Source organism: Rutilus rutilus (genome assembly GCF_951802725.1).
Source record: "Rutilus rutilus genome assembly, chromosome: 9".
Lineage (NCBI taxonomy): Eukaryota > Metazoa > Chordata > Actinopteri > Cypriniformes > Leuciscidae > Rutilus > Rutilus rutilus.
In genome coordinates, this window is record NC_140223.1 from 31,547,538 (window position 1) to 31,560,957 (window position 13,420).

Sequence of the window (13,420 nt, forward strand, 5' to 3'; positions counted from 1 at the left end):
GCATCCCATGCCTTCTGACCAACTGTCTATAGATACTTTTCAAGTTTTGCACTGAAAAACAGCAATTTGTAGGCCAATTAATTATTTAGAGCCGTGCATAACAGTTATATTTATTATGGAAATTTCCAAGACGTGAAGGATTTCAAAATTTTATTTATTCAATGACTTTTTCCAGGCCTTTTACATTTTTATTTTACTTTTGTTTCCATTTCTAATTTAAATAATTACAATAATTTCCAAGAAAGTAGGAACCCTGCTATTTTCTTTCCTAATAAATGTCCATAGTCTCACTGTACACGGCTCACCGGCACATTTCATGGAAAAGAAAATATTTATTTTTTCATAATCTTTCATCAACATGTAATGACTTTCTCTGCCTCTGAAATGACTTTCCTGCTGTGTGGGCACAGAGAATAATATTAACCAATAATATCTTGGCCAATAAACCAATCAAACCCCAGTGGATAAAATCAAGTCCCACCCAACATGATTTCCCACCGACAATTGCTTCACTCAGAAATGCATAATTCGGAAATATAAATGTAGTTTAGCAATGAATATACGTGAACATTTAACTCAAAAGTTAAGAAACACCACTAAGTTTTGTTCTTTAAAAAATTAATTTAAGGCATTCATGTTTCTTTCATGACGGCGTATTGCAACTTAAACCTTTGAACAGAGAGAGGAAAAGAGAGACGGAGAGTAGCGAATGATTGAAAGGTCAGGACAAAAGAAAAAGAGTCATGGATGCAATAAAATAAATCTTATAAGTGGAGAACGTGATATGTCCCAGGAGACTAGAGACATGGAGAGAACAAAAGACTGACAAATGAATAGTGAGCAGAGACACTGGGGAGAGAAGGAAGAAAGATTGTATTTTCATAGAATGATAGATGGATAGAACAATATAAATTGTTGGAATGGTAGATTGCAAGAAAGATAGATCACTAGAAAATAGCTAGAATGATAAAGAGCAAAAAACAATACATAAAACAATAGGTGGTTAGAACAACTGGTAGAATGACGGTTACTATTAACAACAGGTAGAATCATGATAACAATAGATAGAACAATGGATAGCAAGCTAGAATGATAAAGATAGCTAGAATGTAGACGGCTAGAAAGAATGATAGAGGTGAAAATAGCTCAAATGATAGAAAAGCTACATAGAATTATAAATGGAACGATAGATAGATATAAATAAACAAATGGAACGGTGATCAATGATAATGGAACATGATAAATGGAATGAACAGTAGATTGCGAAATGGAACGGAAGATTGGTAAATGGAACAATAGATAGACAAGCTAGATAAATGGAACGATGATAAATGGAACATGATAAATGGAATGAATGGTAGATTGGTAAATGGAACGGAAGATTGGTAAATGGAACAATAGACAGACAAGATAGATAAATGGAACGATTTTAGCTATTTTCACGTCTATCATTCTTTAGATAAATGGAACAATAGATAGATAGATAGATATAAAAAAACTGATAGAAAGCTAATTGGAAACAAAATGAAATAGAATAAAATATACACAACATGAAATCGGCTTGCACGGTCTTCACACAGTCTCACTCCATTTTTCCCTGTTTCAAATACAAAAACACACCATCACTCACTTTTCCATTCACTCTCCGGCGTGCGCACACAATTCTTGCAACATGCTCTCTTCCTCTTTCCTTCTCTTTCTTCATAGCAACGCTCTCTCACTTGTCCCTGCATGACTGCCGGTGTTAAACAAATATTTATTTTCATATTTTAGGTCTCTGGGTGGTTCACGGTTCAGTGGCAGACTCAATTTTTCCAAAGATAAAAAACATATATCAAAGTAATCCAAAAACCTTCAGGTTTACAATGGTTCACAGGATCCATCCATCATTTTTGGGAAGGGTACAAACCTCCACTATCTCGCCTCTCATCACCAATGAATATTAGAGGGAGGATTAGGATGAGGAGAAGATAAGAATGGGAGGAAAAAAACAGACCGACCGGATGGATGGGTGGAGCGAGTTCAGATAATATAGGAGGGAAACAAAGCGGATGATGAAGATGGAGAAGCATACGATGAGCTTCCTACATAGGCAGAACAAACCCATATTCACCACCTTGGATGTTTTTGTTGTCATTGAGCTCGGCACAATGCATTCTGGGACTGCTTTCATTATGAAAGATGTGACTATAACTATGTTACCAGTCACCTTTTTTATGCAAATTTTACGTTATCTCATAAAAAAATTATGGAAACGCCAAGATGCAAATAAATTTTAAACGATGTATGCGCTGAATTGGGGCGGATCTTTTTTTACTCAAAACGACGTGCATAAACAATGGAAACACGTTTACTGAATAAATCCCTCGATGCACAACAAAAAAAGTCACATGACTTTGCCTCAAAAGTGGATGATCTGATAACTGGACTAACCAGTGGACCGATTTCAACGCACAGCATCTCAAATGTCGTTCTGAAACGCCTGAGCCAAAGTCTGTCATCAGAATGATTTGGTTTAATTCCCTCCCTCCCTAATGCCGAATAACATGACAGTGTTTGTTGGGTTCAAGTCATTTATGATGGAGGGAAAAAAGAGCCACAGTTTCTTCCCTGACTGCAGCAACTTCCATTTTTATTACACATATTTTATGCCAATTTCTTAGGAAGTGACGGTTTTATTGTCTTTTACACGTTATGTGTACGTGTGCGTGTGTTGTTGTGTGTGTTTGTCTGTGTGTGATTGTGTATGTCTGTATGTGTGCGTGGTGTGTGTGTTTGTTTGTCTGTGCGTGCGTATGTGTTTGTCTGCTTGTTTGTTTGTGTGTGCATGCATGCGAGTGTGTGCGTGTGTGTTTGTCTGTTTGTGTGCTCGTGTGTCTGCGTGTACACTCACAGGTGAGGCAGACGAGCACCGCTCTAAGGCTGAGATCAGCCGTCTGTCTCCAGCTCTTTCTGATGCGCTCACACACAGGCGGAACCAGAATCTCTGCCGGCACGAAAAACTGCACTGCAAAACTCACAAACACGCCGAACGAGTACAAGACCTTCACCAGCTGATTGGACCTGCAACACACACACACACACACACACACACACAGAGAAAGATCAGAAATCATAGAATGTGCAATTACGGGTTGAGGAATGTCAGTGATGCAATGCACCATTTCAACACATGACTTCAAAAGGAAACTCAATGCAGAGACTATGACTTTTTGACTTCAAATGTAATTTATTCCTGAGATTGAAGCTGTATTTTCAGCATCGTTACTCCAGTCTTCAGTGTCACATGATCCTTCAGAAATCATTCTAATATGATGATTTGCTGCTCAAGAAACATTTGTGATTATTATCAATGTTGAAAACAGTTCATTTTCATATTCTTGTGGAAACTGTGATGACATTTTTCCCATGATTTTTTGATAAATAGAAAGTTGAAGAAAAAACCCCCAGCATTTATTTGATTTATTCTTATAAAAGTCTTTACTGATCAATTGAATGCATCTTTGCATAATAAAATAATTAGTTTAAAAAAAAAAAAAAAAAAAAAAAACACGTTTAACTGTTTCAGAAGCATGTCACACTGCTTTATAAGGCAGCAACCGATTTGCTGAATCAGATATTGGCTCTGGTGACAGACTGTTCTCGGCTGACAGGATGCTAATGAGTTCTATAAACACATTAACTGCTAATAAAAGTCTCGATGGAAGTTAGTTGGAAATGGCAGCCTTTAGTTAAAGCTAAACTTGAAAGCAGCTGGTTTTGATTTCTTGCTAATTTAATCTTAAGTCGCTCCGAACTGCGATCAATCACTTGAGCCGTTTCTGACAGTGAGCGCAGAGGACGAGGAGTTTTATATTACTTCTCTGAATTTAACTCCACTATGGAAGAGTGCTGCGATAACTACATTGATCTGAATCAGACGCTCAGATTTGACGGATGAGACGGATTTTACATTTAGATTTTTCAGCATTTGCCACTTTTTACGTATAGAGGTAGTTGAGAGAGGACGGAAAAGCATGAGAAGGGAGTCGAATGGGAACATGTTGCAGGCTGGACTTGAACCACATTAGCACTAACGCGCCATAGCATGTGCATATATGATTATATTTTCACCCACTTCGATGACTTTTTAAGCAAGTTTGAGCGCATGTTACCAGGAATCATGCGGGAGGTTGAGTGTGATGCTTCCTTTGATGTCGTCTCTGAAGCAGAGGTAGCCCAGCGTCGCCAGGGTCACGTAAAGCACGATGATGACGCCCATGCCAATGTTGAGGGCTTGAGGGAATCGTTTCGGTTCGCTCATTTGATTCTCTAACGGAAGAACCTACACAAACAAAACAGGACATACAGAAGACTGATTGGTGAAGCATTGTTCCAGGCATCACATGCACACCATTTTTTTGCATTACCATTTGCTCTAATTGTAAATAATAATAATAATAATAAAAAAAAAAATTAATATTCTATTGTCTTTGACTTTTCAATAGAAATGGATGGATTTTGATGGTCAGAAGAGCATAAGATTAACCATCACCTACTTACAGTAGAGTTGACTTTTTTGTAATGTAATGCTAGGGTACCAACCCAATGCATGGCATTATAAATGTACATTAAATTGGCTATTTGTAGAATTCAGAAACGCTTGTTATTAGCAACTTGTATGTTTTGTGAGCACAAGCAATAAGAGACCGAACGTGATTCAAGGCTCTGATATACTCACTGCGAAGTTATTTTTCATTCTTCACTTAGGGGTAAAAAAGTTGGAAATACTGTTAACGAACATCCAGACGGCGCTGAGAGCTGCTGAGAGTGACATTTAGATGAATATTTAAATGTGCTGTGCGTTTCCCTCTCGATAACAAAATTAACACACAACAAAAATGACAGCGGTGAGAAAACAGCAGTTAAAGGGATACTTCAGCGATTAGCATTAAGCTTTGTATCAGTAGAAACCCGGTAGTATTTTCGAATGACCGTGCTTCCCTCCCCCATGTCCCCCTGAGACAAGAGATTTCTGTATTGTGTGTCTGAAAAAAAAAAACCTCAGATGACGCAAAAATCGTCATTTTGCGTCATCGGAGGCTTTTTTGGCCAGAGGCGAGAGACTACAGCCAGTAGTAGGAGCTCGTTCCACATGTTTTCAGCCCGCCCATAGGGGGATCTCACAATAAAATGGCGTCTTTTCAGTTTTGAGTCAACTAGTCGCCTAGTTGTATCATTTCTTCCGATACTGCCCTCTGTAACCGGTAGGCGAGGCTTGGGAGGGGCCTCGTAGGGCAGCGAAGCAAGTGCATTCTGGGAGTTGTTGTCTTTCATCCACATGAGCCAAAAATACATTTTCTGGCTTTTCTCAGTCTAACACCCTGTCCCTAACTACACACGACGCGAGATAAAAGGTATCTTTTCCATGTTAATCAGAGTTTTTGTCCTAACCAGACGCAACGATTCTATTTTAGAAACGGTTTCTATTTTTCTGCGACGTCGCGCTGGAACAACAAACACAAAGTGTGGCAATGATAATCTCAGGTACTGTTTATGTGCTTTTTTTAATGTTTAAAGCGTGTAATGTGACTTTGAATATCATTTAGTGCTCCAGCTTTGTAGCTGTAAAAGCAACAATGGATAATTCACCTCAGATCTTGAAATTAAACAAATGGAAACGAACGTTAAAACTGAACAAACAAGTGTATTATTTGACAAAGATTGTTTTAGTAACTCAGTAGCCTATGTATTTTTTTAAATGGTGTAATATTTGTGAATTTGATTATGTAGCTACTTTTAGTGCCCATTTTCTGGCGAGTGCCATTAAGATTACTCTCAAGTGCTGTGCACTTGCCGCGAGACTCCGCCCACACGCTGTTCTGATTGGCTGTGATTTTTGATTGACGTTGTGGCGTCTCAGTCGCGTCGCGTCTCGTGCGGACAGACACACTGCCTGTCGCTGGAATCTTATCGCGTCATATGTAGTTAGGACACGGTGTAAAAGGCACCAACTTATAAAATAATTTCACATTTCTACTACATAAATGACCCAATTTAAATACACATTCATCTTTCCAGCGGTGAAATATCCCTTTAAGAGCATCTGATCATAGTGATGTGGATATGTTCGCACCAGCTCTGTTATTCACCAGCAGATGAGGTCATTAAAATGACTTATGATAGTTTGATTAATAAGTACATTTGGGGCTATAGACTATATAGATCTGTCTGTGAGACTATAGTTTAAATGAATTGCTTTTCTTTGCATGACATTAACATTACAGTACTGAATGACTCTTTCTTTATTATCCTGAACATTGTATAAGCATTCGTTTCACGTGCCACTGAACGGAAGAGAGGCTCTCAGGAGCATGTAAACGTCACATCCTTTTGTTTTTCCCGTTTTTCCCGAGACCTTCGCATAAAAATCAGTGTACAAGCTTTCAAAGACGACCTAGGAAATCAGGGAAGGTCTCGTTTTTAAGTTTTGTTACAAACTGTTCACACACTGGCAAAAAAAATTTAAGAAAAAAAACATTAATACACAAATATTCATACATATAGCCCCTTTAAGTTGTTTTAAAGAAGAAAATATTCAAAAAACTGTTTTGTAATATTAATACTGCACTGAAAATATCTTAAGTCGCTATGGATAAAAGCATCTGCCAACATATATTTATGGAAATGTAACCTTTGCAGAGGAAATCCCATACTGCATTAAAACAAGCTCAGTGGGAAAGAAAGCATGAAATGATAGTGGACGAAGCAAGAGACTTGTCCATTGTTATTATTATACCTTAATTTATTCAATAGTAGATGTATCGAAATGAAATAAATAAAACCTGAATCATAAACTCACCACTCCAATTCCCTCAAAAGCAAATATGGCTGTTCCAAAGAAGAAGGGAAACTTCCGCCATGTGGAGGCATATGGCAGGCTTCTGGGATCGCTCACATCCTACGGACAGATATGTAGTTTCACATGACTATAATTGCAGTCTTTCTTTCTAGTATAAAGGCTGAAATATGCACACACACTTACAGGAACAATATATTTTAAGATCAAATGTCAGGCTCAGACGTACCAGCCACCCACAGCCTTCACAATTTGATGCATAGAAAAATGACTCCAATCTGATTTGGTGGCTTCATGCAATGTCAGAGAGTTTGCATGCACAGGCTTGTATCAGTCGTGCACAATGAGCATTTCTGACTACAAAAGTGGATATATGAGATATATGAAATAAAACCGAAATCGCGATATGGCTTAATGCGATTATCAAATCACAAAGACTGTGATTTATTTAAATTAAATGTATTTGCTTGAACTGTGTTCATTTACACGTGGGCAGCTTATGACCTGGGCCCGTATTTATCAAGCCTCTGAGAGTTACTCGCAAGAACACTGCTAAGAATTGACTTAAGAGGAAAAAAGAGCTCTTAAAAGTTAGTCATCAAGCATCTCAGTCTTAATTTAGGTGAAGTGTAGGACTAAAGCTTAAGTGTCAGTCTTAGAGATGATTCACGACACTTTGCTGTGCCACAAATGGGATTTTGGATGACGACACTGGCATGGACCAATCACTGAATAGATTTCCTTAATTAAGAATATTCTCAGATAAATTCACATTGAATGGTGAAATTCCTAAGAGGAGTTTACATTCAGCACACAGAATACACTGATATTCACATTGGAAATTAAAGATTAACACCTTTTCCAACATGTCTTACACATTTTACACCAGTGCGCTGTTCACTGATATAGCCTAGATTTAATGATTTAAAATCATATTTCATATTTATGTTTACATAATATAATGTTATTTTATCATTTCATCTATGTTGATTATATGAAAAGTGAACAGCATGAGTAAGACAGGACCATAAGATGGGCCAGACATGATTTTGACCACTTTATTAAAGGGGTCATATAATGGTACATGCACTTTTACAAGTTGATTGTACTGAAATGTGTGTTGGCAGTGCCTGTACACAACCATCATAAAATGATCAAAATCCATCCAGTGTTTTTTTTTTTTAAATCTTCTTATATGTTTTCCCCCGTCTCAAATCAAGCCATCCCCTCCCACGACTGTTGATTGACAGCAGCGTTTCAACAGACCCGCCCTCGCACGGGAGCGAGCTGTCAATCATAGTCCGCGCGGTCATTGTTGATACGCTGGAGCACTGTCTATGAGCAGAATGGCGTCTAAGCGATTGTGGTGTTCTGTTCTTGGGTGTAATAAGGAACACAGCAGTCATGTTGATGTTCCTAAATCCGAACCGCTGAAGACGCAGCGGCTGAGTTTTGTTTTCGAAGGGAATATTCCCCACGATCAACGTCAATGCTTTCATGTTTGCGCAAATCATTTCACACACCAGACTGCTTTACAAACGAGGGTCAGTATAAAGCTGGTTTTGCTAAGAAGCTGCTCCTGAAAAAAAGGATCGGTACCAACTATTCGTGTTCCTGCTGAACCTCCAGAAGAACTGAAGTGAGTGTAACGTTTTATTAACCTTTATATTAATCTTTATATTAATCTTTGCAAATCGCTAGCACGCTTCACGATGAATGCGGCTGTTTACACTCAGGGTACATTACAGCATGTTTTCTATGTACGACGTTCTCAATATAATTCATAATCCCACGTTTATAATGAACACGCGTTATGGTTGTGTTATTGTGTTACAACCGGTGTACGCACAGAACAGAGGGGCGGGGTGAGCAAAGCTCATTATCATTTAAAGACACATGCACTTAAACTGCGTGCTGAAAAACAGCTGTTTTTGACCAGGTAAAATTAGTGTTTTCTTCCAATACTAATGACAATTTTTAATCAAAGTACATTACAAACTTTTAATTTACACCCTAAAGAATCATATAAGCTTGTACAAAAATGGCATTATATGACCCCTTTAAGTTAAGTTTAAGAAAAATTTGAGACTTCTCGAGCTGTCTTAAATAACTGGGAGAGTAAGAGTAAATTTCATGAATTCAATCAGTGTTGGGGTAATGCATTACCATTAACGTAATCATATTACTTTTTTCAAGTAACTAGAAAAAGTACATTCAAGCTATTTTTAGGAAATAATTTTTTTTTTTTAATTTTCTAATTTTTTTCAAGGAAAAAACACTTAAATATGTCATTTTGGTGATCAAAGATGAGCTTTAAGTGTTAAAATGATTGACTACAGGGGGACTTTAAATACTTTATTTTTACAGTAAGATATTACAATAGTAATATTTCTTATTTTAATAGTTAAATAATAATTTTTATTTTTTATTTAATTGTTATATTGCTGTATAATAACAAACCTGGAGCTAAAAAAAAATAAATAAAAAAAATTAAATTGCAATTATCAAATATCGCAGGCCATTTGATTTTTCCCCCGCAATCATGCAGCCTCAGCACACACGCACACTTACGTGGAGTATATATGTGAAGATCAGGATGAGGCTGATGGCCATACAGAGGTTGGCGATGGCGGAGAGCACGGCCATGTTCCGCAGGTCCCTGATGAAGGTCAGCACGATGATGAAGGGAAGGAGGAAGACCATGTAGAGCCGCAGATCCAGCCCCGAAGCAGAAGGAGTGTCTGGGGAGACGGCGCCCTCCTCTGAGCTATTGGAGTATAACGGCACGGTCTCCGCGGAAGTGTTCGGACGAGCTCCTTCCATCACCTGTACAAGAACACACTGAGCTTTGACTTAATCTGGCTTTAAACGTAACAGCCAATCACATTTTTGTTTGTAATTATGTCTGGCTGCTGATGGTCTTCATTCTGGAAATGTGTTTTTCCATTCGTTTTCATTGGCTCTGGCTCGATCATATAGTGAAAATCTGCTTATCTATGGAGAAAATGACATTTTGGAGCACTACTGTCGCACATACCTGTTTAATGTTCTCGGCCAGGAACACAAAATAAACGCTGCAGAAGCCCAGCTGGGTCAAAACCAGGAAGAAATTCACCAGGTGCCTGTAAAATATATTAATAATATGTGATAAGAGACATGAATCAGGTGCAACAATGGTCAATTATACAATTTAGCGTTATAGAAAAAACATTTGACTGAAGCAACTGACCAATAAGAATCAAGTATTCCAGAGAGACATGTACTTCATTTTTGTTACAAAATTTAAAGGGATAGTTAAATGTCTTAAAGGGATAGTTCACCTAAAAATGGAAACTTTTAAAAAAAGTTTTTTTTTTATTGAAATAAAGGATATATAAATATTAGATTTAAATGAGAAAGATTGTCTTGGCAGCCAATTAAAAATAACGTCAAGTTGAGAAGTACTAAAATTACTAACTAAAATACAAAATTAATTAATTAGAAATATTTTAACAGATTTTTTTTTATTACTATAAATGTAACTAAAATTAAAATAAAATATACAAATAAAAAGTAAAATGATAAAAAGTTAATGCTAATGTTAATTTAAATAAAAATCACATTAAATGGAAATGATCTACTACACTATGCACTAAGTTATATAAAATGTTAAAATAAGTTGAAGTGCTAAAATTACTAACTAAAATACAAATAAATGAATTATTTATAAATATTTTTGCATTTTTTTTAATTACTATAAAATTGAACTAAAATATAAAAATAAAAAGTAAAATTATAAATTCAAAAAATAACACTAAATGGAAATTGTCATAATTTACTCAACCTCATGTTGTTCGAAACCCATATGACTTCCTTTTTTCAAAATTACATGAGAGGAACATTTAAAGACTACAATCTTTTCCGTGCAATTGCCATTAATAAAACCTGACACTTTCAAGCTTCGAACAAGATGCAAAAGCACCATTAAAGTGTCACAAAAAATAGCCAGGTGATTTCAAGCTGCTCCAAAAAACAATCATATGGGTTTGTAAACACAGTAAATAAGGACAGAAGTTTCTGTTATATATACACTATATGCAATGTAAGCTACATAAAATGTTATTAAAATATTTATCCAATCAATATCATTGTTAATAATTGTAATATTATTATTATTATTATTATTATTATTATTATTATTACTTTTTTATTAGCAGTAGTATTGTTAGTTTTATTTGTCAGTATGCATGATATTATCTTTCAACAATGACAATACGAGGCAACATTTCCCAGTAAGACAGATCTTTTTAAGATTCAGGGCACGAGGTTTCTCTGTGTGTGTGTGTGTGTGTGTGGGACATCAGATCTGAAAACACCACTGCAGGCACCGTCCTGTCTCTCTCTGCACTCTAATGAGTGTATTCATTCCAGCACAGACGGTTGCCCTCTTGCCATCCCTCTCTCTCTCTCTCATATGCACACAAGTGGGGTGTAAGGCTGTCATGCCAATGAACTGCATGATGGGATAGCTCACCTCCCAAAATGAGCACCTTTCCTGAGGCACTGGGAGGAACTGGTCTCCATGGCAACGGCAACCGTTTCGCTGTAACCGAGGGGGGAACGCTTAAACCTGTGAGAGAACATGCAGGAATGAGACAGACAGACAGGGAAAGGGGAAAACAGGAAAATATTCTTGAAGAGCAAAGCAGTGCAGAAAACAAAACAGCTTTTTGTGTAATTCTAGGGTGGAAAATAATGAGGTCTTTTCATCATACGTGATTTTTATATTTTATGTGGTTGTTGTTGGAGTACCTCGACTCAACTTTGGGGACAAAATTGACCCCCAAAGCTAAATCTGACAATACTTCCCTGGTGATGTCCTCAAAAAAAAAAAAAAAAAAATATATATATAATAATTGTAATATAATATAATATAATATAATAATAATAATTATATATATATTTTTTTTTTTTAATCTTAAAATTGCTTACATTTATTTTTAGTGCTTTTTAGTAAAAAAATAAATACGAAAAATCTCTTTAAGATATATTGAGAGATTTAATATTGAGAGATTTTATATTGTATTGTGTTTTCTTGTCTTTTACTCTGTTAGTGCTTTGGGTGTGAGTAAAGCGCATTATAAATAAAATGTATTATTATTATTATTTTAAAGACATTGTGACAAAATATTTATATTCAAATAAATGCTGTTCTTCTGAACTTTATTCAAAGGAAAAAAAAATGTATCATGGTTTCAACATTCAACAAAATGTATTGATAATCAGAAATGTTTCTTAATAAATCATCATATTATACTGATTTCTGAAGGATCATGTGACACTAAAGACTTTAGTAATGATGCTGAAAATCCAGCTTCACTGGAATACATTACATTTTAAAATATATTAAGAAAAGGATTAGTTTAAATTGTAATAATAATAATAATAATAATAATAATAATAATAATAATAATAATAATAATAATAATAGATAAAAAAAATAATAAAAAAAACCCACATTATTCTGTAATTAATCGTGATTACGCGCACCTAACATTAAAGTTTAATTGTAATAATTTCACAGTTAATCCAAATTCAAAGACTGTATATTTTAAATACTTGATCTAACAGGTAGAAAAATACACAGAAGTTAAAGTTATCAAACAAATCAGTCTCCATGCATAAATTATCATTTAAATATATCCTTATTAATGCTAGAAAAGTTATTCAGTCAAGACCAGTGAGTGTTTTTACCTTTAATTAATAACAGACAGAAACAGGTTTATTAGGCCGCTGTCACTTTAAGATCTGACACACATCCCACGGCCTCACAACTCTTTACGGCCATTTAAGACTATGTAACTCAATATAATAATAAAAAATAAAATAAATAAATAAATAAATATACACACACTGCTCAAAAAAATTAAAGGAACACTTTGAAAACACATCAGATCTCAATGGGGAAAAATATCATGCTGGATATCTATACTAATATGGACTGGGAAAATGGGTTATGAACGAAAGGATGCCACATCGTTTGATGGAAATGAAAATTATCAACCTACAGAGGATTGAATTCAAAGACACCCCAGAAATCTAAGTGAAAAAATGATGTAGCAGGCTTGTCAATTTTGCTGAAATTTCATTGCAGCGACTCAAAAATGGTACTCAGTAGTTTGTATGGCCCCCCACGTGCTTGTATGCATGCCTGACAACGTCGGGACATGCTCCTACTGAGACGACGGATGGTGTCCTGGGGTATTTCCTCCCAGATCTGGACCAGCGCATCACTGAGCTCCTGGACAGTCTGAGGTGCAACCAGGTGATGTCAGATGGACCGAAACACAATGTCCCAGAGGTGTTCTATTGGATGTAGGTCAGGTGAGCGTGGTGGCCTGCATGCTCTCGCCACATGAGGCCGGGCATTGTTGTTCACCAGGAGGAACCCAGGACCCACTGCACCAGCATAGGGTCTGACAATGGATCCAAGGATTTCATCCCGATACCTAATGGCAGTCAGGGTGCCATTGTCTAGCCTGCAGAGGTCTGTGCGTCCCTCCATGGATATGCCTCCCCAGACCATCACTGACCCACCACCAA

The 13,420-nt window shown here is 36.4% G+C and overlaps 1 protein-coding gene across 3 annotated transcripts in view; it reads right to left on the reverse strand.

The window, feature by feature from the left end:
- slc36a4 (solute carrier family 36 member 4) overlaps window positions 1-13,420 on the reverse strand; it is a 40,732-nt gene that overhangs the window by 7,091 nt on the left and 20,221 nt on the right. For all 3 annotated transcript variants that reach the window (XM_084419223.1, XM_084419224.1, XM_084419225.1), the window contains 6 exons: window positions 11,352-11,447; window positions 9,876-9,960; window positions 9,410-9,664; window positions 6,842-6,940; window positions 4,155-4,324; window positions 2,894-3,063 (listed from right to left, as the gene is read on the reverse strand). In XM_084419223.1, coding sequence (XP_084275349.1) covers window positions 2,894-3,063; window positions 4,155-4,324; window positions 6,842-6,940; window positions 9,410-9,664; window positions 9,876-9,960; window positions 11,352-11,447 — 875 coding nt within the window. The remainder of the gene's footprint in view (window positions 1-2,893; window positions 3,064-4,154; window positions 4,325-6,841; window positions 6,941-9,409; window positions 9,665-9,875; window positions 9,961-11,351; window positions 11,448-13,420) is intronic.